The sequence below is a fragment of the Thunnus maccoyii genome, chromosome 18 (genome assembly GCF_910596095.1).
Source record: "Thunnus maccoyii chromosome 18, fThuMac1.1, whole genome shotgun sequence".
Lineage (NCBI taxonomy): Eukaryota > Metazoa > Chordata > Actinopteri > Scombriformes > Scombridae > Thunnus > Thunnus maccoyii.
Genome location: NC_056550.1, coordinates 17,361,073 through 17,385,427, shown reverse-complemented (window position 1 = coordinate 17,385,427; position 24,355 = coordinate 17,361,073). Strand labels below are relative to the sequence as shown.

Below are 24,355 nucleotides of genomic sequence, written 5' to 3'. Positions count from 1 at the left end.
TAGTGGTATCAGACACAGTATGATTTTGAACAGTTAAGTGCTCTGAAATGTCAGTATACATCTCATCTTCATCGCTTCAGCCACCACCACCACAACCACCACCACCACTTATGGGTTTTTCACTACTTTTAAGTACTCTGTTACGATTGTTACCAAAGTTTTCTGAAACCCAAAAAATTATGTCATCCAAGGCTACATCAAGGAGAGCAACCCAAATCTCTCACAGTGACAATGTTTACAGATCAAGCAGTGTTGCAACTTTTTAACTGCCTCTAATTTAACAGTTCTAGACACAAATGCGTATAAGTCCCCAAAGCTGTGAATCTTTCTGAATGTGTAAATGACATCAAAGATGACAGAGCATGTAGTCTTGCATTTATGAAATAGTCCCACCTCCTTTTTGCTGACAAAAATAACAATGACCAAACATTTTTTTTACCAAAATAATAATAATAATAAAATTGTCGGTGATACCTGACAAACCTGACCAAGAAACATCTCTCAACATTTCAGCACCCTCCACTATGGATATAATAATGATGTGCCAGTTATAAAGCATCACAGATTTCAGTTTCAATAAAGTAAAAGTTTTTCAGAATACCAGAACAGATGTGTCATGTCAGATGGGTTGAATTTTTAGTAATAAAATGTTTCTATAAACTATTCCATTTTTGTTTAAATGAGTATATTAGTTATTACATTATATAAACACTCAGTAAACAGGAGCTTAGTGATTCAGACCGAGGCTATTTTATGATGTTGAGGGACTCAACTACAGGTCACCTTGGATCTCAATCTCAGGATGGATTCCTGACCAAAACACTCCTGAGCTTGTATCCATTTGTATCCAGCAACAAACAGAAAGAAGCAGCACTGATTTGCAGGAAATAGAGCAGAATGTATGCAACAAGATCACATCATCTAAATCTAAACCTACTGTATGTGTTGTAAGCACAGATGCAGACAGTGGAGTGCACTTAATCAAGAGACTACCATATGTATGCAATAAGGATATTATACTTAAAAATATAGATTAGTATAGTTGCAAATACAAGACTTGACTCATCTGAACTTGCACCCACAAACAGCACCCATATTGCAGTATACATAGTTGTCACATTTAGGAATATGACAGTTGACAGTTAATTAACTGCAGTCTCCTGCTGTCACTTTGAGCTGTGTGTTTCCAACAAATTAGCCATCTGAATGGGAAGCCATGGATTTACCAAGTCACAAGAAGGAGCATTATCAAGCGAGCTTGTTCTGACTGCTGACAAAGAATTGCTGTAATGATTCACAATGTCCTGTTTGCCTGTAACACCAACAACTTATGAGTCAGGAAACTGCCACAGTCACTCTATACAAACTCAGCAGTCTGGCCATTACCAAGGCATAATTGCAAATGGGGTACTACCTTACTAATCTTGAAAACCCTTACTACCGTAAAAACGTGATGCTTTCCTTCTACTGGTTAGTAAAATATTGCTGCACGCTGCAGAATAAATACATTCATATGCTATTTGATAGCCATATGCAGCAATGTCCATGTATTTATCATCCACTCAACACCAGCATCAAATCAAGTGCTATATAAGCCAGTAACATCCTTAGTTGCTAGGCAACCCCCATGAGAGGCATCCCTGGACAACCTGAATGTTACAAAATTGGAGGTATGTAATTTGAAGGGGGGCGGAACAAAAAGCAAAAAGAAAATATGAGCCAGCGAGCTAGAGGAGAGGAGAAATAAAGGCTGCCACTCTGTGATGCATCCCTAGTGGCCATGGGTGTGTTGTATTTACCTAGTCAGCCTGGGGGGTCCTCTCTCTCGGGCACATGGACAGGCAGCCCACGGTGGGGGCGGGGGCGCGGAAGAAGGGAGGCTAGGGGGATTGCCAAGGGACTGGTCATGGCGGGTTAGTACCAAGGGGGTTTTGATGTAGAGTGGTGAAGCGTTAGTGTCTGGTGGGGGGGCATGCGACATATCACCAGGCGGGCTGTGCTTGGGGAAGTGCAGACAGCTGGGTTTGGGATTCGAATTGATGTCAAGTGACGAGGAGGAGGAGGAAGAAGAGGAGGAAGGGGGCGGGGCAGGGGGAATGAAGCCAGACCAGCGTAGTGGAGGCGGGGGTGAGGCAGGGGGCTGGGACTCTGGACCCGGTGCTACAGGGCGAGCGCAGGGTGGGGGTTTGGGATAGAAGTGGTGGGGGGCAGCGTGGCACGAGGAGGTGGGGTAAGGGGGGGGTGGCCGGTCCTCCCCTGGGGGTGGGTGGGCATGAGAGGTGTCCGGCCGATTGGGCGACACGTTGTCTGAGCTGTAGATATTAAGAGAATAGACAGCACAAAAGACACAGCTCTGGTGATTGAACAGGGAGACGCATTGGAGCGATATAGGATAAGCTGTTTTTGATGATTAGTGTATTAGTGTTGATCCGTAGCCAAAAAAATAAGGAAAAAAAAAGAAAAAGTTGCACTTTAGGTGGGTGGTGGGCACCAAGCTTAGCACACAGTCAGCTTAGTGCAAATACTTAGACAAGCACAAAGAAACAGCAAAGGAAAAAAAAAGTTTTATTGCCAAAGGAAAGGAATACAGTGTGTAGGGCTCCTTCTGTGATCAACTTGTGTCTGCACACTGCATGGAGCTGTGAGGATCTGTCTGTGGAGCCAAAGTGCTGGTCTGCAGCTTACAACATTATCAAGCTGAGCTGATGACTAAATATCTCCTCTCTGCTGCATATGGTAACCCTATCTGCTCTCATTCTACAGTATATGACTTGTTTGCATTGCAGGTCCTGCAGTCAGCCCAGGGCAGTGTGAAACAGACACAAAACCCTTTCATTGGCTGAAAGAGCCACAGCAGAGGAGGAGAAAGCCAGCCAAGCCAGAAGCCATATTATCTCTTGTCTGCCACACAGGCAGAGCCAGCGACCATGAAGTGATTATTCATGTGTTTAACTATGATAATCATACCATACAGAAATAAATGGTGAAATCAGTCTGAGTGTCAACAGAAAGGGAAATAATTCACGACCAAAGCTGAGAAAGCCAAGCCACATTGATGGGATATTTTAAATATTAGCATGCTCACAAGGACTTGCAGATTGAAGCTTAGTGCCATATACAGAAAAAAAACTTCCAAACAGCATTTGGACTTAAACACCTCAGAGTCATAAAATTTCATTATCCTTTTCAAATTTTACCCACAGTGACATCAACCTGACAAACCACAATGAGAACTGAAGAAATTCAGAGAGTGAGAAATCATAATAATAATAGCATGAAACATGAAGGTGGTGACAGAGATACAATAATAAGAACATGGATGCAAATTAATGGGATGTATGAATAACAAAGCCAAGGATCTCGATCACACAGAGCTGATGATGGTGGTGACGATGGTGGTGATGGCAATAAAAATGATCAGGAGTGGATGCACAAGGAAGAGGAAAACAACGTCTCCACAGTGACTTACCCAACCCTTTCTCCGGGCGGCGGTGTCGCGGATGGGGAGGTGGCGAGCTCTCCGGGCTGCTCGGGGATGAGTGTGTCTGCGGGGGAGCTCGGGCCTTGTATGCCTGGCGGGGTAGAGGAGGTCTTGCGTGCCAGTGTGGATGAGCCCTTCCGAGACACCCAGGAGGTATCCATGACCCGAACACCCATACTGGAGACAAACACATATAGAGTCATAAATAATGATGAGGAATGCACTAAAAGGTGAGTGAGGGTAGTAAGGAAAGAAGTGGGAAAAAGGCATGATACGGTACCTTTGTATCTTCCTAATGCTGCATTAGTAGGGGGAAGAGAGGCAAAAGGGATATGAGGTCAGAAGTGATGCAGACATGGTTCACAAAACCAGACTAAAACAAGAATATTTGAGTTTGGATACATGTCTGGGATGTGACATTAAGGGTCTGAAATGGAAGAAAATGGTGTGTGTGTGCGCATTATACATATACTGCAAAATGACAGGGAGATTAGATCCACAGTGGCAGGGAGGAGCAGAAGGGCTGTAGCAGAGGTGAGAGGATGTCAGGCTAAATAACCAGCCTGCATTGATTTACTAAGCACCAGTTAGAGACTGGTGTTTTCAAATTAAACCTGTTTGCTCTTATAAAAGCACAGACAGATAGACGTGTTTCTCCTCAATTGCTAATATCTAAATAGATAAAAGTTATCTTCTATCACCTCATATTGGTAGTCGGTGATTATGGGATGCACAGACTTAGACTGATGCCTATAATATCACAGCTCTTTTCTTAGTTTAATGGGAATATTTTGGTGAAGGCACCGGTTCTAATTCTGCCAGTGATTTTCCACCGGCTGGTCCAATGACTCAGGCCAGGTGACGTGCTAGCCAGACTGTGAAGGAGGAGCGGGATGTGGGAGGATGGGAAGATAACGCTGGAGAAATATTTCCTGAGAAAAAAGAGGTAGCTAGCAGCCCTCCATCAGAGCCCCGTTGCCATGGAGACAATGCCATTCAAGGCAATTCTGCCCCGTGTATTTAAATGAGTGTATTTTTCGACCTCCTCTCCTCCTGATGAATCCTGATAATAGGGGATGTAGTTGTATGTGCAGGAATTATTGGCAGGTGAGATGTTCAGTACAATCATCACTTCTCTGTGGCCTATAGAGGCTTCTGACTCACTGGAGTGAAAACTGTGGATCATAGGAAATGTAAATACAACACCAAGGTAATGGATTTTTAATGTGCAAGTGTTGCCTTCCTCAAATGTAAGAATTCAATATCAGATGCCTGAGAGGAGGCGTGGGTGGAAAGAGAGAAGCACAGTGAGATAGAGAGAGTGAGAGGTAGGCAGCAGAAGGATGCATTTGGCATCATACCCATCCTTCTTGTAGAACTCCAGCATCATGTTGTCAGTTGCGACGCTTAGTGGGCGTCGGCTTTGGTCGTGCTGCTGCTTGCGCTCAGATTGGTCCATGTCTGGTGAAGGCATGGAGCTGTAGTTGGAGTTGTGGTTGGTGTGGATCGGGCTGCCATAGCTGCCTGTCAAGTTGAATTCAATCTCTGAGGGAGGAGCAGACACACCATCAGCATATAGTATATTGTATTTGCATCAGTAGTTAAGTAGTGTTTGGGTGTGTATGTATTGCTCTGTGTGTGATTTGAGTGTGCAAAAGTACTCTGGAAAATTGGAATCTACCAGTTTCAAGAAAAGCTATTGTATGTATCTAAAATACATAAAATCCTAATATATAACAGAGACAGTAACACTCTGCTTTGTTCAATACTCTCTCCAATAAGTAACAAAATATGATAAACAAAATATAATATATAATAAAGAAAACAACATGAATATGATCAGAGACATCACTGGTATATATCTTAACTCTGTGGTGTTTATTTTGTATATGAGACTTGCAAAATGGAAGTGATCCATTATAGCGAATGACAGGACACATTCTTTAAGCAGCAAAGACAGCATGAACTGCTGCATTAAGTTACTGTAGGTGTCACACGATGCTACAGCTTAAAACTCATCACGCACAGAAATTATTTGTGCTGGGCATTCATGAGCAGTTTATTATTAAAGTGTATTGTAGTGTCTTTATGTATAGTGTTGTCACTGTTTGTTGTATTGGTGTATTTTCACATAGGTGTTGTACTGTTTATGTGAACTGACAGTATATAGAGAACAATTGTGATATCACAGGGTATCATCATAATCATATAGGGCTGAGCAAAAGTAAAAAAAAGAATTAATATGAGTATATAAAATATGTTTTCACTAATTGTTCTGAAAAAAGTCTGACTTAGAAATTTGTTTGATTAATTTGAACAAAACTGGCAAAATTGTGTGTCATAATTCACAATATTTAAGATTAGTCCAGTAACACAGTTACAATAATAGAAGATCAGTAAAAGAATTATATGGTGCCCAGCCCAACTACAATATTACATACATAGTATGTGATCCCCACCTCCAGGGAAGAACCAGTCAGCATGCTGGATAATAGGCTCAATGATGCCAACAATCTGTAGTGAAACAGTGGTCATCATCTCTGTCATGTTCCTGAAAAGAAGCGAAAGAATTGAGCTACAGTATAATCATGTAACAAGGTACATAATTTCACACATGTAAAAGAGTTGTGTAAAGACTACATACGGTTCAGTGTGCGTCCAAAGCAAGTTAGGGCCAAGGACAATCGCCATGTTACCGGGTGTCATCTTGTTTGCGTCTTGATACTCACTCAGCTTGGCTAAGAATTTAACTAGATATCTGTAGGATTTAAATAAAAGTGCAAAAGAGTGCATTTTAAAACCAATTTATAACCTTTTTTTTTTTGGCTGGAATATTTTTAGCTTCACACATCTACCAACCCTATGCAGCTGACTCTCAAAATTTGCTTTTTCCGTACATTTTGTAACTGACTCACAAACTGTCAAACGTTTTCATTTCAGATATTCTACAAGGTAGAGCTTCTCAATCAGATAATTATAGTTCTACACATCTAGTTTGAGCAACCAAATATTTGGGAAAGCATAATAGTAGCAGCAGCAGTTTAAACCTGCATACATAGACATACTGATGTTGTATCATTCAAACCAAGCCATGAATTGTAGCTGGAATTTTAAAACCTGTAGGTAATGAGTGCTGCAACTGTAAAAGTAATGGCCTACTGTACATTGTCTGATATCTGTATGTCTACAGTTCAAACCCAGTACCATTGTTATTTTTCTTGCCTGTAAGTGGTGCAGTTGTATATTACTCTGTGCCTGGTTTTGGGTAATTTGCAGTGGTGCAGGGTGTATAATTTAGTGGCATCTAGCGGAACGGACTTGGCGGAAATTAAATATAATGTTTATAAGTATGTTTTCATTAGTGTATAATCCCATGAAAATAAAAACTGTTGTGTTTTTGTTACCTTAGAATGAGCCCTTTCTATCTACATAAGAAGAGGGTCCTCTTTCACTGAGCCCACCATGTTGCACCACCATGATTCTACAGTTGCCCAGAACAGACAAACCAAACACTGGCTCTGGAGAGGGCCTTTCATGTTTTTCGCAAGCTTCGCGGCCACCACAGGTTTTCCTACATGCTTAGCAGGGGAGGGGGGGTATTCAGTTTGTTGCAGTCTGCAACGTCACTGCTAGATGCCACTAAATCCTACACACTGCACCTTTAAATGACACATTTTGGGGGGATTTTAGTTTTGTGGGCCGGTGAAATGTTATCCAGGTTTTCATATTATATTCACAAACATCACTCTGACTTGTACAGGAAGTGTAAACAAAATAATTATTTCTATACACAGCAGCATTGTCATGTGACAACATATACAAATGACTAAACAGGAAATAAGAGAAAGTGACTGACCTGAAATTGTTCAAGTTGTCTGTGGGGAGTTTTTCACACGCTGCCATTAATGCTTGTAGTCTCTTGTCCATATCTTGAATGCTAGGGAAATGAAAAATCATTATGGTTTATTTTTGCTCTACTTCTTAATAAATGTCATCATCTTTCATTTTGGCAGTTTAGGCCCCCTGCGTGAAGACTCTGGACTATTTTCCATCATCGTGGCCAGTGGCATAATTCAAGAAAATGCTTTTAATAAGAAATCAGCAACTCACTTGGAAGCCTGAATCCATTCATCATAAAGTTCAGTGGTCATCAATGGCTCGGGGAGCTCACGGAGGTATGATTTCAGAGCCCCTGTGGTTGAGAACAACAGGGAGAGAGTAAAAACTGTTCAGCTTTTTTAGAGCAGATGAGGGTTGTTTTCTCTCCTCAGAGTACTGGCGAGGCCATGCCCCATATTTCCACTCCCCTCCAACAGGCCCTTGCAGCCAGTCCAGCTGCCAGATTCAGATTGCTCAACACAGATTTCATCCTAATGTGTGAAATGGACAGCAATATCAGAGCAGAAAGCCTTCAGGATAAGAGCACTTGGGGCAGATCTGATGAAGACTGCTTTGCAAATGTTACGCTAGCCTAAAGAAGCACATTTTCCATAAACTAGGTCCACAATCTATCTAATAACCTTTGTACAGTAAAAATGTGCTTTCCACACCATAGGAAAACTGTTGCAGTAAGAAATAATTGTATTTTACATAGAGTTATTTTACAGTTTTTTTCCTGACTTACAATGAAATGTGTAGGGGTTGTTGTTATGGAAATGGGCTTTGAACAAAGCATTTGTGTGGGTGTTCACCTGCGATGGCGTGTGGGTCAGAGGAGTACTCCTGCACATCCAGAACTCCACAGTCCAGAGAGGCTTTCAGCTTCTTCAGCTTGGAGGCTGACGGAGCAACTCTGAAAAGGCCCTGCAGCCCACACACAGGAAACACTTAACCATGTGTAATTATCAGATGCAACATAACCTGTGCTTAAATGCAGGGCAAAAGTAATAATCTTTATTGTTGTGCACTAGCATTGGTAGATGATAAGCAACACAGGAAAATAACAGTGGCTTTGCATGTCTTAGTTTAATATTAACTACAAGACATGTAGGCTATACTTACATTACTACCAACTATCATACGATTTCAATTAGTTTAATGATCACAAACCTCAATCTCACAGCCATGGTTGTGCTACTGCTTATATTTCTCAAAATTAAAGGCACACAAACAGTGTTGCTTCCTGTGCTAATACTGTATGCTGCTATTCCTCTTCCTCCATCCTCAATTTTTCAAATTTATGATTTAAAGGTCAAGAAGATGAGAGGGAACATAAGGTCTTGAGAATGAGACCAGAGTCATTGGTTTAAACTCTTTACTCTGTCGCAGAGGGGACAACAGCCCTGTCCTTTAACGTGGTCTTTATACTAATAACATCAAATAATGTTGTATTTTGTAATTGATATTTGTGTGTGTTTGTTTGAATGTGTGCCAACTTCCAAAGGGAGGGCATGACAGAAAAAGCTTGAGAGCCACTGCAATAGAGGGGCTGATAACACACCAGAGTTTAATAGTACGGAGGCACTAGCAGTGTCTTTCATGGCCCTGACTCATGCGCAACAAAAGATTTTAAAAAATGAGCATATCAGTCTAGTGTGTATATGAATGTGTTTGTGTCCTCTACCTCCTCTTGCATGCCACACTCTAACAGCATGGTGACACAGGCTTCGATGGGGAAGGCAATCTCTCTCCCACTAATATTCAGGTGTTCCTCCAGAGACTTGCCAAATGATGGCTTCTCCACCCACGCCTCTGCAACACAAACAGCAGCTTGAATCACACACAGACACAAACAAACCTACGCACCTTAGTTGCATCTCCCTCTGGACAACTTTACACCAATGACTCTATACAAAGTTTGGAGACACTATTTGTGAGAATCTTTATTGACAGTGTAAATAAATTAAATCAAAACTGCAAGTTACTACAACTTTTAAAGTTAGATTAAATGTCTATGTTTGAACTGGTCTCCTTTTTTTAGGTATTTATTATTATTTATTAGCCCCCTGTTTGGTTTAGCAGTTGCAAACTCACTGTAGCTTAAATATGAAGGTGGCTAATTATATCTTAATGAGATTACTATGTGACACGTCAGGGCTATTAACTTCACTACTTCTCATCATGATATTGCTTCCGGTGCAGAATTGGAGCAGATCTCTATACATACACATACACACACACACACACACACACACACACACACACACACACACACACACACACACACACACACATACATACACCATACATGACTCACCTTGGTGAGCTTTAATCTGGGGCAAGACACTGTGAAGAATCTCTAATGACTTCCTGTGATACTCTGCCTGTGTTTCTATCATCTGTAGATGGGGACAGCGGGAGAAGAAGAGACTATAACAAATGTGTGTGTAATTCATGTAATTGAAACAACTGCTGCTATGAGTAAAAGCAAACTATTTTATTCGCAGAAAGACATAGAAATACGATATAAACCATATTTTCCCTCTGCGATCACAACTTTGATTATACTATATACTTACTGTCTGGAAGTAGTTTGCATAGTCTATTTCTTTGGCCACAAAATTGTACATATCTGCTGACAACTGATCCTGAAACAAAAAGCAGAGTGCAACCATCTTACACAACATGATCTCAGTACTACTTAAAAGTATAATATCATCCTGGTATTGTGGTCCATTTGCGTCTGATACATGCAGGAGAGTTATAAATCAAATGGAAAGCAAAGGGGCTAGGGAAGGGAATAATATATATGTGTGGCTCTGATAGGTGACTCACCCTACAAATCTCCATTCGATTGGCTGCCTCCTCCATCTCCTCTCTGAGGGACTCGGACTTGGCGCCAGGCTGCAGAGTGCTCGGATGACTGGATGACTTGGACGACTGCTGATATCTATGGGCATGGGAGTAAAAACAAATGGTCACATCGTGGTTCCTGCACACACATTTAAAACCTGAGCCTTTATTTTAAAAATAAATGAACAAGATAAGGTTGCAGCCTGGTTCTTAAATTGTGAATGTCCGTCACCTTGTCCGTGCGGAGTCCATGTCCAAGACAAGTTTAGCTAAGTGCTTTCTTTGTTTCTGGATGTTGGGAATATCCACCTATGAAAGAGAAAATGAAGAGGGAGATTAAAGTCACGTCAGAGAATAAAAATGTAGCTCTTTTATGTAAATGCAAATCATGTTCTTCTTCCATTTTCTGTTAATAAGGCTGGAAATGAAAAAAAAAAAAAAAGTGACAGAGCGCGGCTGTGTAATTCAGCCATATCAGGAAGGTGTTATGTTTTAATTGGTGCATTAAGTAACAGCAGTGCCGGCTCACTTCAGCAAGCACATATAGAGGCTCCACCACATCTCTTTCTATCTGGAACTCAAATTGGATGAGCTCCTGAGCCAACTTCTCTTCTGTGTCCCCGCACAGCTTCAGCATCTTCCTGTTTGGAGACAGCCAAACACAAAGTCACAGGCAATCAAATGCAATTAAAATGCAGACAAGGGCAATGAGGACAGAGAAGAATTCAATAGCCAAATCAATAATTAAAGATGACTTTGTGTGTATGTGGGCAAGGGAAGTGTGTGAGCATAGGCCTGTTAACTACAGTATAGTGACTTACCCCAGGAGAGAGTCATCCCCTAACACTGCAGCTCCCTCTACCATACATTGTGCCAGGATTGTGAGCGGTAGTTTTTTCTAATAAAAGAGAGGAATAATATTACAAGAGCTTCTGTAAGAATTCATTCAAGATTATAGGGATACAAGTATAATGTTTTATTGCATCTTCACACATCACGTCATATCAGTTTACTCACAGACGGTGACTTGACAGATCTCTTCTCCATATCAGTGCCCTGCTGACCCTGCAGGCAGGCAGTCAGCTTCTTGTGAGTGCTGTGCGTCACCTGTTTGACCAGATCCAGACGCTTTTCCACCTGGAACATACACAGAGAAATCAATCAGAAACCACTTGACAAGAGCCGCACAAACACACCCATTACTACTGACATTTAGCGCACACCCACACACACACAAGCTACAAGCTACAATTCTGCAAATTATGCCAACACATGAGGGTTATGCTCATAAGGCAGGTCTGATCATGCTGTGATTCATAGTATTCAACTGCGTATCACAAATCAATCAATTTAGCTTTTTATTTCAATGTATTATTGATTATCTAGTTATATTCTTGACTAAACAGTTTTGAAAGCTTTTGAATTTTACAAATTTAGTTTGGAGTAACGTGTGACTTTATTTATTAAAAAAAATAATCATTAGTTGTAGCCCAGATTGAGATAGTAGTAAAACTGTGACAATGCCAGAGATGATTAAAGAAACGGAAAAGAGAAAGAAGAAACTTTTCTGCTTTGAAGACCTGTTTAGTTTCCTGACTTTTCTCTAACATCATTTTTTGTAAAATATTTAAAAGTACCTTCTCCTGCCTCTACCAATTATTCAAAGGAAACTATCTGAGCCACACAATACTCTTTGGTTGAGGTACTGTGTGTACGCTGTGATGAGGCTGTGATGAGGCTGTGATGAGGTCGCAAGCTAAAAATGATCTCCATCATGATCAAATTCATTGTCATTATCACTTCATTTACACCTGTTAAAATAACACAGCGTGAACGATGACAGGACTGACTGCTAAGAGACCTTCATGTAATCAAGCACCTGGTTCGCAGGTGTTGTGATCGCACTACTTGATTGCACACACACACACACACATACACACACACAAACACACACTTATACCACAGCTCACCTGTAGAAGGTCCTCGCTTAACACCTCTGTTTTTTCTGCCCTGTAAGATAAAGGTTTTAAAGAATTAGGGTGTCCGGGGAAAGAAACAACATAAATTAGCTGATGATCACATCTTTAGTTCATGAGCAACAGTGCACACTTCAATTTCTATTGGATATAACAGCTCTGAAAAAAAAACATTTCTGTCACAGAAACTGAATTTGTTTGTATAAATTCTTTCAGGTTGCTTAACAAGCTACACAGCATGTTATAATGAGCATTAGAGATTGCTTTCATACTCTCATGTGAGAGCAGAAAACATGTTCCTCCCTATAGACATAAAAAAAAAAATCAGGGGTCTGAGGTATTCATATCCTCTTATCATCATATCTTTTTTTAATTTATGATGACAACCATGGTAAAGACTGGAACTGGGGGAAAATGGAGGACACATGAAGAAATTACATCTCACATAATAAAACACTTTTTATAAGCCAGTGATGACATGTCAGTTGTATTTTGTCACTGTGATTTAAAGCATTCTCAAGTCTCACATGTATCCAAATGTATTCCAATAACGGTGTGTCTCTGCCAAAATGTTGTGAAATAAAGGCCCAGCTGTTTTACATTGGATGTAGAGGGCTGATTCACTGAATCTTTGCACATCATCAATGTGGCAGCGCTCTAAAATGGGTGGACCACATGCATGCACCTGTCCCCTTGGAGTAGGTGTGTGGGTTTGAATGTGTGCGTATGTGTTTGCGTGGCTGTCTCTCTCAGTCATGATCTTAGACAATACATAAGAGCAGGATATTAATGATATAGCGAGCTCTCTGTGCTACACACACTAGAGTGTTCTATCATCAGCATGAGTGGAACAAACTGGAGCAAAGTGAGCAAAGGCCACTGATTCAAATATGCCAGTTCCCACTGAGGAGCATCACCTCCTACTGTGTATGCAGCAGACTGGGGACTTAGCCAAAGACTGAAGGAAAGGGCAGAGCTGCACTGTCGATGAAGCAGATAAAACTACTCATCCAGAGTAGTGAGTGAGCCATAAGCTCAGAAAAGAGCAAACCTCTAGATATCATAAATATATGGTGTCAGCTCAGTTCAAACGGCTTACATTTTAAGACTTTAGTAATTTCTCGGTGAGGAGATTTCCCAACAGAACTCAATATACCATAAATAATCTCACATGAAAAGATAAAAAAGTCAATTTGTCTCTAGGTGTGCATATATTACATATGAATTAGGTTGTTTTCCAGAATTCCTTTGAACATACTTGGATGCCTACAACACGCAACAACGCACACATCTAAAGGAACAGTCCAGGAACTATCAAGAGTACTTGATCAGAATGGATGATAACATACTTCCTGCTCAAAAGGGGCTTAAGGGGAGAGATTGCAGTCTGACCTCTTGTAATGAGTCAAAATCAGACCTACAGACCCCCAGCAACCACCCTTTGGTTAACATACTCTCTCGGCACTTCCCCTTCCTGTCTGCACAACCTCTTCCTGCTATTGTGCCCTGACCATGCCAATGCCAGTTGCGAATAATAGGTTTTTTGTATTAATTTAAAAACAACATCTGAATTTATCTCACTGTTGACCAAGAGAATGGAAAAGACTTTGGTTTGTGCTCTATTATTCAACAGCCAGACCAAAATACATCTGCAGCACGTAACTAAAATGCTCTTTTAATGTATGATGCCTCGCTACCAAGTCTGGCTCTGTGTTGCCCAGTGCCATTGCTCTTAAAGTCTAAAAATGGCTCTTAAAGAAACGGCTGAAGTGTGTCTGTTTAATGTTGACATGCAGTTGTTTATGCATAATTGCATACATCATCGCCAGCAACAGAAAGCTGAACTTTAATGATGTCAGTTATTTGCATCCCCGTTCTCAGTGCCAAGATGTGAGCGTGGAGCCATGGGAATTGGGTCAAACCTTGTACCAATGAATCTAATCACAGCCAGCCTTGTGGAAAAGTGCTCTGGTCACTGATCTAGGAGAAAAAATACAGGAAATGTGTGTGCTTGTGCATACGAGTGTATGTGTGTGTGTGTCACAGAGAGAGAGAGAGAGAAAGAGAGAGAGAGAAGAATGATAGAGGAGTGGCATGATTTGTAAGGATAAGTGTGATCGCAGATTGCTGATTGCATGACAAAGGGGGACAAAAATAACCCAAGCAGTGCAGTGCACAAAAGTTTGGCACAGTTTCGCTGCAGCACTCCAACAGCCTCTAAAAATCTCTAAAACTCCATCACTATGTTCTATAAAAGACCTTGCGGGCAAAACTATCACATGTATTCCATACTGAGCGTGTAGCCCGAAGGTCTGCAATGCAGCTGTGAGCTTGTCACTGTCTATCTGGCCTCAGATTAGCTGGTTGAGGTGTCCCTTGGGAGACTCTGGCAGCTGAGGGACCCTAATAGGGGCCCATAGCACAGATGGGACATGAGTTCCTGCAGTGACAGGGATGTGGAGAAGCTAGACTGTCAGTGATGCTTGGCAGAGACAGATGGACAACCTGTGAGGCCCGCTGGCTTGGCTGCATCAGGGACTCCACTGATAAATCATCAAACTCTCTCAACAATATGACAGCAGCATATGCCAGAAAGTTTTAATAGTGGTGGATGTTCCCATTCCTATCACTCTTTCTGTTTGTCTCCAACGTGTTTTTATGAGTGTGGGAGTGTTTTTCCTGAAGGCTTGTGACTGAGGGAATGTAGATACTGAGTCAGCCAAAAGGGTGGATAAAAAAACACATCTAGTAAATTGCATTTGATGTGTAAAACATGGGAATGAAAACACAGACATCTAGCATTCTCACTGACCACAGCTGATATAACTATTATGACCTAGACTTCAAAGAGAATGGAGACTATCTTCATAGATCGGTTCAAAGACAGCCAACTGTCTTGCTCTTTGAGCTTGTTTGTTTTCAGACAGTGGTATTTCCTCCTAGGATAGCAGCATCATACATAATCGGCCTGTGAAGACACAGAGACAAAGCAGTATTGCATATGCAGTAATGAGGGTGTCGGAGTTGCTTAGCCCTATACATGATGTAAGCTAACTTGAGGGAGATTTTGGAGGAGAGGAGAGCGATTCCTCTCAGCAAATAGTGTGCTGAATGAGTCCTGGGAGGAAAGTAAACACGTGGGAGAGTTGGCAGCCATGTGGGCGGTGTGCTCATGGTTTACACCAACCATCTGCCACTTTGCAGGCATTCCTTTACCTGGAGCTGCTGATGACTCAATACAGACATGCACACACACACACACACACACACACACACACACACACACACACACGTGCAAACACATCATTACACAGATTAATTAACTAAAGTAAAAATGCTGAAATTTATTATAAGCTTTCAGTCCAACACAGACAAAATAATTCCAAAAGCTGACAAAATCTTGTTTGTTTTTATGATACATGAGTGAAAAGAGGAACTACAAATCTATGCAATTCAAACATGGGTGATCGCAGAGATGGGAAGAAGATGAATTAGTTAAGACAATATTTACACAGAGAGATCAACTGCCAGGCTTTGAATAAGTCCCTCTCCACCACTGGTGGCAACATTAACAAAGTGCTGATAAGATGAAGAGTCTAAATCTGCTCAGCTTCCTGAAGAGATATGTAAATTTATTGTGCATATTTTCCCAGGAACTTTAAACATTGCAAGTCATTGTGATTCCACAGAGTGTGCAGTAAAATGTGTGTACCGAATACCCAGCTGACCATTTCAGCTGCACATTCCATACAAATATGTCTTATATAATAAATATTTCTATCTTGAGATATGTTAATGTTGGACAGCCGCATGCTCAGCCCCCCAGCACTATGCATGGTTTATGAAAGCATGAATAATCCATGTCGACATAATCAAAATGTGTATAAAATAACATCCGTAGTCTTGAACATATTGCTTATGTAGTTGGTCAATGCTCTGCTGTAATACTTTCAGTCTACAGGTCTATCTGAGGTTCGTCTGGCTAACAAAGGCGCTCACTCTGAGGCCTGGAAGAGCTGTTCTAGATGGTACTGTAGGTCCTGTGCTGCTAGGGGAGGGTAGTGGAGCAGAATGGTGGCCCTGGGCCTCAGCAGGGCACCGCACGGCCTAGAGCGCTGGCATGAGATCCACAGTCAGCAATACACACACACACACACACACACACACACACACACACACACAAAGACACACAGCAGAATTCATGCAAGAGATGCTCTGTGAATATTTCCCCATTGAATGTTTTTTTTTTTCCAGACCTTTGCCGTGCAAACGCATCCAGAGGCCCACTTGGTTTCCTCCCAAATGACAAGGTGGAGGGCTGATGGGATACAAGGTTACTAAAACAGAAAAACCCACTTACTGTAGTTGTCCAGCAAACTAGGTCACAGTTCTGTTAAGTATGCAAGAATAACTGTGAGAGGAGTGTACACACACATGCACACGCGTGCACACACACACGTGTCCAGAGAGAGAGGGAAAAAGAGAATCTGCAGCATTCAGCAGCATTTCACTGGAAACACAAGCAGTGAGTTATCTCTAATAACTTTATTCATGGTGAATAATCTGCACAAGATGCACTCGCGCACACACACACACACACACACACACACACACACACACACACACACACACACACACACACACACACACAGAGCACCTAAACAATGTCACACGTCCAGTAGGGAGCATCAAGTAGACGATGGAGTAGATTGAGGCAACAAAGATAAATTCTGTGCTCTATTGCCATCCAGTCCATGAATGAAAAAAACACTCACAGGGCATCCTTCTTTGTTGTTTCAAAAATGATTTTCCCCACCATTTTTGAAAATGTTCTGTGGGCTGTTGATGCCAAACGAATGTGATGAAACACCTAATACCAAATGAGCGTTTCTAGGCAACCAAGGCAACTGAAACATTTTACCATTACTGTATAGAAAAGGGAGATGGAGAATCTTCCTCTTAAAATTTAACATGAAAAAGTAAAGCAAAGGCAATAAGAGGTAAACAAAACAGGAAATTGTTATTAGTGGATTAGTGCTTCCTGTTTTCAGCCTATTGGCATTCTTGAATGGAAGGAAGTGGGCATGTTGATAGGGAGTCGCCCGTCTCCTTAGGAGAGCTACTCTAACTTATAGCTAATTATTACTCAGACTTATACAGTAGATAACTGTACGCACAGTAGCTAAGGCCTTGGGTTGTAAACCACTAAGGAATTAAAGTAATTAAAAGAAGTGCATGGAGCACTATGTGTGAAAATAAGTAATTGCTTTCTCAATATTTTTACAACACTAACTTTACATAACGCTGCTTTTACTAGGTTAAACTGTTTGTTTTATGAGGACCAAAGATATGACTTTCACACCAGAAAGTTTATTAAATCCAACCGTTTATTGCAAATACAGTCCAATCTAATCATCGTACTTTTAACCTAATAATCAAAAAGGTCAGGAGTGTCATATAATGTTACTTTAATACTTTCATTTGAAACATTGTTTGTCAAAAGCAAGGCTAACAGTATCAACGAGTAGCATAATAAATCCTCTATACCCTGTCTTGTTTCTGAATGCCTTGCAGCTCGACATGCATCTGATTCATTTGCTACATTTCTGTCAGACCCTAAGGTCACTTCCTGTTGGGTTGAGATCATGACCAACTGACATCCGTGACACATATCGTGACCAAGATTAAACCCACTTTAACAAACACCAAGTCCATAGGGGCAGAGAGAAAATCAAAGTGCAAATGAGGATTGAGTCTGTTGAAATCAAGCAGCCATCCCTAAAGCTGTTTGCATGCTGCGCTGTTTCTTTCATACAGTATGTGCTTTTAAAAAACCCTATTGCTGAGTTTATAGTGGACCAGCACAGGGGCTCTTTCAGAGATTAGTCTTTTGAGGGAATCAGCGACATGGAAAGGGAGAAACGGCGCTTCTGTCTGATATTACATCATCTCTCTTTTGATGGACAAAATGGCCCCTTAACAAAGGCCCTTTATCACTAACTCTACCCTGTAGTATGCTGTCTCTGAGAGGCACTGATGGGGTTATGGGAGGGTTATCAACATGGACCTCTGATACTATCACTGAATGGCACAATACTGTACAATTACAGCAATGGCACTGGCTTAAAATAAAGATAAATGATCTAGAACACAAGTAATGATTCATTTCTGATTGGTAATGACCATTGCCTAAAACTCATGAAAGGACCTTGACTTGTTACATAATATGCTGAGAGTGTACTTTCCAGTCAAGATTTAACAATGTGATCAACCAGAAACTATACAAAAGAAAACCCAGGAGAGCAGTGAATCAACTGCTCTGCGAAGGCCACTTCTCTGAGATCTCCACAGTGTCTCATCTGCTAAGCCAGCGAATGAAGGCAACGAGGTGGAGGAGGAGAAGAGGAGGAGATGCTGCATTGGCATTCACCAGGGTTGCCGTCTATATATCTCATGTTACCTGTCATCTACCATATGCTCCTTTAGAATACAGCACATGTTTTTGCCAAGAGGTACTCATGTGCTAACCCTGTGCTGAATGTAAAAACAGGCGAAAATGGTTCTTCTTTATGCAACAGAAATTTGTTTACAAGATTAATATATTCAGGGATACATGAAAGATTAATGTATTAACTTTTCTGGCAATTTGTCAGTGTTAAAGCAAAGGAAGAACTCAACACATTAGCACACTAATATACAAACTTCTCAGTGTAGTAGGGCTACAACTTATTATTATTTTCTCAATTAATCGTTGAATTGTTTTGTCTATAAAATGTCAAAAAGCAGTGAAAAATGTTGAGTATTTTGTTTTGTCTGACCAACAGTCCAAAACCGAAAGATATTCACTTTACTCTCATGTATGACAAAGAAAAGCATTAAATCATCACATTTGAGAAGCTAGAACCAGTTAATATTTTGTATTTTGCTGAAAGAATGAACAAAAAAGTTTATCGATTATCAAAACAGTTACAAAACAATAATTTTCTGTCAATCGACACTGAAGTACACAAACCATGCATGCACAGACACATTTTATAATGTTTGCGCTGTGTCCTTCTTACTCTCCCAATGTCCCACTTGTTCTCCCAATGGACACTCTATAAGAGGCCAGCACACAAGCTCATCATTAACACATTCACCTACTCCGTCACAATGGCGGAAGGAACGAAAAGAGAAACTGAGAGAGAGCGAGACGATGCAGGAGAGAGAAAGTGTCTACAACTCATCTCCCCAACCCGCAAATGGCTGCCATTTTCTGATGATTGCAGCACAGTGTGGTGAGATTAAGTCTACCCTAAAGGCGTGAGCAAGAAGAATGCTATAACCACACACTAGTGGCGTTGGTGAACTTCATACAGGTGAGTGATGCAGAGTGTGAAGATGGGTGGGGCCGATAGGCAATTTGTGAGGAGGTTTAGGATGGAGATAGTGGTGGCCTTTAGAAGTATGAAGACATGAATAAAAGGAATGTTATTTTTTGCTTTTTTCCTTCCATGTGTAAAACTCACTTATTGTAAGGCGTGTAGAAGTCTGCATTTTAACAGACTTGTATCATGGAATCTTTTACCAGGCTGTCTTAGACCTAGATAGGGCAGTGAGTTGGGAATAGAGAAATAGGTCAAGAGAAATGGAGGGTGGGAGATGGCTGAACCAAAGTAATCTTTTCCTGGCTTGTGTAAGGGCATCAAAAGCATCACAATGCATTTTAAAGACAAGTTCGGTGGCCTTGTAAATGAATTCTAACAAGTAAATGATGGTCTTAATTAAGGTTGAATGTATGGCTTAGGTTGACAAAACATAACAAAATGAAAGCTTACACAAAGTCAGGCTTGTTTCCTCGCTTCAAAGAGCTCTGACACCCTTTTGTCTCTCCCACTGTACCACAACACATTTCTTTAAGCTATAGAGTATGCATGGCTGCACATCCTCCAGTATGAAGTGAATTGCTCCACAGAGGTGATTGGTCAAGCTGCAGATCACATGACATGGATGTCACCCAGGCAGGCGGCAGCAGCAGCAGCAGCAGCAGCAGCCTTGGAGAGCCAGAGAGATGCTGACACAGCACACCTGATCGCCAACCCCCCACTGAAAGAAGACCTTCAATCTCCATCGCATATAAGACACATAAAAAAAAAAGACCCACGCCAATACTGTTAATGGAGAAACACTCGCCATTACATGCCAGAAAGCAATGAGCAGAGTAAGCAGCTATATTTAACTCATTCCATTTCCAACATGGTGGTCTGCTTCTTCTGGATTTGTTAAGTTGGTTGGAAGAGACTGAAGACTGGTCCGTGGTATTAACGGCTCCACTAAGACTGCTGAGGTTCAGGAAGGTCAAATGCTCAAACCACTGTAACCCCTTTCCTCACTGATGATAAGTGAAGCTTGAGTCAGCAGAACGAAAGTAAATCTCAGTGATTGCAGGAAGGAGCATAATTCTGATGTAATGCTGGTGAAATCATTAATTATCAGACAGTTTCTGGATTTGCTAATGCAGGGTAACATTTATACTGCTACAAGGAGCCTTGTAATTGATCAGAGAATATGAAAAGACAGCTACTTTAAACCTGAAACATCTCACTTACAGTTACACACTATCTGCATGGGATGTGTTCACCACATTTCCACTACAATCAAGACGCCATTCTCCTCCTCCGCAAAAAAAGACGATGCTCAAGTCTTGTGTGAAGAAAACCATGAGTGTAGTAGAAATGTAGCATGATGGGAATGTTTGTTGTGTGAATGCGTACGTTAATCTGTCTCATTAATCTGCACGTACAGTACATACATTTGTCTGACTCCACCAGCTGCACTAAGAGAGTAAGGCATGCGTGTGTGTGTGTGTGCAAGGACACATGGATCCAAACATGCATCCAAACACATATATGCACATACATTCCTCCTCTGTGGGTGGTACTGTCAAGTGTCATTATCACACTTCTTGGTTGGGATGCAAACATAATAAAAATCTGTTCGCACGAAACAAGATGGCAATAAACAAGAAGAGCATCACGACTTTTAAGGAGCACAGACCCCTCCAGATTGTTAATTTCTTGGCAAGATAAAAACAGTTTTAATGGACAATTTTATCCAAATCACTTTACGGTAACATGATTGTGTGTATTTCTACTTTGAGTGGACAAACACTGGGACCAAGACGTGTTAGCATAAATCACAACTCTTGTCCATAATGAGAAAGCTTTGTGTGGTCTTGTGTCATTGAAATTTAACTCGCCAGCCCAGGTTTGCAAGAGTTGGTTGCCTTTCTTTCCATCTCTCCCACCAAGGGATGTTCAAGGTGAACAGGGGGTAAGACCTGTTACTTCTTGCACTGATCCAAAGCTCAAATCAAATGTTGTGTCACAGAAGCTCCCCTCAGAATGAAGCAATGGACAGTGTATAATGGTACATTTCTGATTATGCTTTGATTTGAGGGTTCAAGAGTGGCAGTCATGGCTGTGAACAGTAGCAGGGGGGCCAGGACTGTTCAGGGAGAATGCTGTTGCTCATTATGGCTTGGTGGTACAGGCAGACCACCTCTGCGGGTTGCTGTTGCTGCTCTTAGACAGACAGCTTAAGAAAACAGCAGAGTTTGAGAAGAATATACTTTATATTTATACTCACAACAGCATTGGCATGCACTACATGTGAGGAATGCGTTCAAATTATGCTATATAAGTGCGCACACATACAGCAAGGAACTGTCCTATACAGTACCTTCTCAGCTCGTATTAAGAACCACAACCCACCTGCCCACACACACATCCAGAATCACACCCACACACACTCTCTAATGAGTCACACAGAAATGATTATAAAGAGACTGGAGTGCTAGAAAAAACAGCCTGAACCAAGGGCTAACTGACAATGATAGCAGAAACAGAGCCTGCAAGGTGTGCACGCCACTCACACAGCCTTGTAATAATAATGACCCACACATCCTGGTCCTAATCCCCCGGTGCAGAGCAGAGAACACCTTCTGCCCCAGCACTGCTTGACAAGCTGCTCTGCCAAACAGGGTGGGGGTAGAGTGATAAACCCATAGGACCTGTGTAAAAGGTCACAAAGCATCTATTCCTGAAGGTGGAGAAGGATTTCAGAACCAGCCAGATGCTGGATAGGACATAGAAGACATGGTGCTTGTACACCTGTGAGGAGAGGGATGGAAAATACCTTCCCCCTCTCATTTAGTTATCTTGTTGGAACTAATAGAATGATAAAGCATTATCTTTATGGGTATAAAGATAAGAGGTATGTTAGATAGGCTAAGTGCCAGATGTGGAACACGACCTTCAGGAATTCATGGACTTGATAACCCACGCCTATGAGGTGCTTCCCTAACAGCTGACATTACTGCGTAATGAAAACATTGCGCCTTTTCCATTTTCCCTCACGTCGCAGCCCACACCGCATCAGTCTGCATCATCTTCACCTATTGACAGGTCTGATGACAGGAGGTAGATTAAATCAAAACATAACTTCACAATAGCATTTTTTTCAGACACCAGGGGTGATACCTGGTGTAAAAGAGGCGCTCGTCTCAGTGTGATCTTCTGTGATACTGCGATTCTCTATATTTAATGTGTTTCCGTGGGCAGGTTGTACTGGGGCAATGCGCCTACACGCTACCTATGCGGTAGCCTATTCCAATGGACATTACGCATAGGAGCACTACAGGCGTTTTAAACATGGGCTATTCTTTGTTCCTCTCAGTTATAGTCAGATTGCATTGACCATTGTCTGTTCTATACATCAACATAATAACATAGCCTATAACAGAAATCATATTTGCATAGATATGATTCACATGCTATTGGGGCCATACAGGGGCTTTCTCTTTCCCTTTGACTTGGCCCGGCGAGAATAGCGCACGGAGAGGGGTTTGCTTACCTTCCCACCGTTTGGTTGGCGAGCTGTCGCATCCGATTGAACTGCTTCTTCATCTTGAATTTTCTGCGTTAACACCTACAGGGGGAAATATTCCGCATTATTTCTCTCAAAATAACGGTCCGTGCTTCACAGAGGCGCAGCACAAAATCCAATCTGCCGTATTTTCCTTCCCTCATCTCAACCTGCCAACGCCGAAAACTTATCCCACGATTACATATTTTCAAAGGATTTTTTTTACATCTACATTTGCCCCATTGCCTGCGCAGGGATGCTGGACCAATTCACCGTGGGCACTCACAGGCAGAGAGCGACAGCAGTGACAAGTAGCGGCTGCGCAGCAATGCAGTGTGGGAAATGTAGTAAATCAAGGCAGAGCCTTAATTTTTTTTTTTTTTTGACGGTTCCCAAAGGGCTATAAGGCGTAATCACACATCTTAATACATGTTTAATTGTGTTGAAGCCTATTTTAACAACCTAGACTTTAGCAGTTGGCTACAAAAATGTAATGGGGTTATAATGTTGATGAAATCCTGAACAACTGATAACAAAGAAATTCAGTCAAGTGTGTTGGAAAACGCAATTACAGCTGAATCTGGAGCTTTGCATTGTCTGAAATTTAAAAAAAAAAAAAAAAAAAAGGTCATAAATTGCCATCACGTTGGAAATTAAATAGGTTTTGTAATGTTTTATAAAGACATTTTTTCATGGAACAATGAGCTATTCTATCATATTACAACCCCCTAATATAGTGGGAAAATGATCATGTACACAAAGGCAGCACAAAGTGTCCACTAAAACCCTCATTACTGTGACTCATCTTAGCTTTCGTCTCCATCTAGTGTCCTTTATGTGCCAATGCAACTAAATGACACCAAGCGACACCAACCAATATTAAAATCTAAGAACAAGTTAAAGAAAAAATAAAATATTCCGTACTTTAATTAAAGATGTTGTGGTCATAGTATTATTGTTAATTATGATAAGACTAATACATAAGGTTTTAAAATACGTTTTTATAATAAATAAAATAATTTTATACTAGTGTATTAACATTGCCAAAATAAGCAGAATGCATTTTTTATTAGTGAATTCAGTTATGAGTCATGGTTCATTCTTACTGAGTTGTGATGCATTTGTCTCTGTGCTGCTTTGAGTTTAACTGTCCAGAAGGGAGCAGTCTTGTCTTATAAACCACTTCACATCTTCAGCGTGAGGCAGCAGCATTCAGGATCATGACTGGCTGGGCTGTTTACTTAGGATAGCTGTTTCCACG

The 24,355-nt window shown here is 41.2% G+C and overlaps 1 protein-coding gene across 4 annotated transcripts in view; it reads right to left on the bottom strand.

Moving 5' to 3' along the window:
* Window positions 1–23,388, bottom strand: part of arhgap44a (Rho GTPase activating protein 44a) — a 28,710-nt gene extending 5,322 nt beyond the window's left edge. The window contains exons 1-20 of one of the 4 annotated variants that reach the window (XM_042393823.1): window positions 23,327–23,351; window positions 23,083–23,157; window positions 12,184–12,223; window positions 11,231–11,350; window positions 11,035–11,111; window positions 10,743–10,854; window positions 10,446–10,522; window positions 10,196–10,310; window positions 9,940–10,008; window positions 9,678–9,759; window positions 9,045–9,172; window positions 8,173–8,284; window positions 7,592–7,673; window positions 7,338–7,418; window positions 6,126–6,239; window positions 5,941–6,032; window positions 4,843–5,026; window positions 3,762–3,779; window positions 3,470–3,658; window positions 1,800–2,312 (exon numbers count right to left, since the gene is read on the bottom strand). In XM_042393823.1, coding sequence (XP_042249757.1) covers window positions 1,800–2,312; window positions 3,470–3,658; window positions 3,762–3,779; window positions 4,843–5,026; window positions 5,941–6,032; window positions 6,126–6,239; window positions 7,338–7,418; window positions 7,592–7,673; window positions 8,173–8,284; window positions 9,045–9,172; window positions 9,678–9,759; window positions 9,940–10,008; window positions 10,196–10,310; window positions 10,446–10,522; window positions 10,743–10,854; window positions 11,035–11,111; window positions 11,231–11,350; window positions 12,184–12,223; window positions 23,083–23,135 — 2,258 coding nt within the window. In that variant the 5' untranslated portion in view covers window positions 23,136–23,157; window positions 23,327–23,351. Of the gene's footprint in view, window positions 1–1,799; window positions 2,313–3,469; window positions 3,659–3,761; window positions 3,780–4,842; window positions 5,027–5,940; window positions 6,033–6,125; window positions 6,240–7,337; window positions 7,419–7,591; window positions 7,674–8,172; window positions 8,285–9,044; window positions 9,173–9,677; window positions 9,760–9,939; window positions 10,009–10,195; window positions 10,311–10,445; window positions 10,523–10,742; window positions 10,855–11,034; window positions 11,112–11,230; window positions 11,351–12,183; window positions 12,224–23,082 lie in introns of all 4 variants that reach the window. The other 3 variants (XM_042393824.1, XM_042393825.1, XM_042393826.1) reach the window with 3 other exon arrangements.
* Window positions 23,389–24,355: the final 967 nt, after the last annotated feature.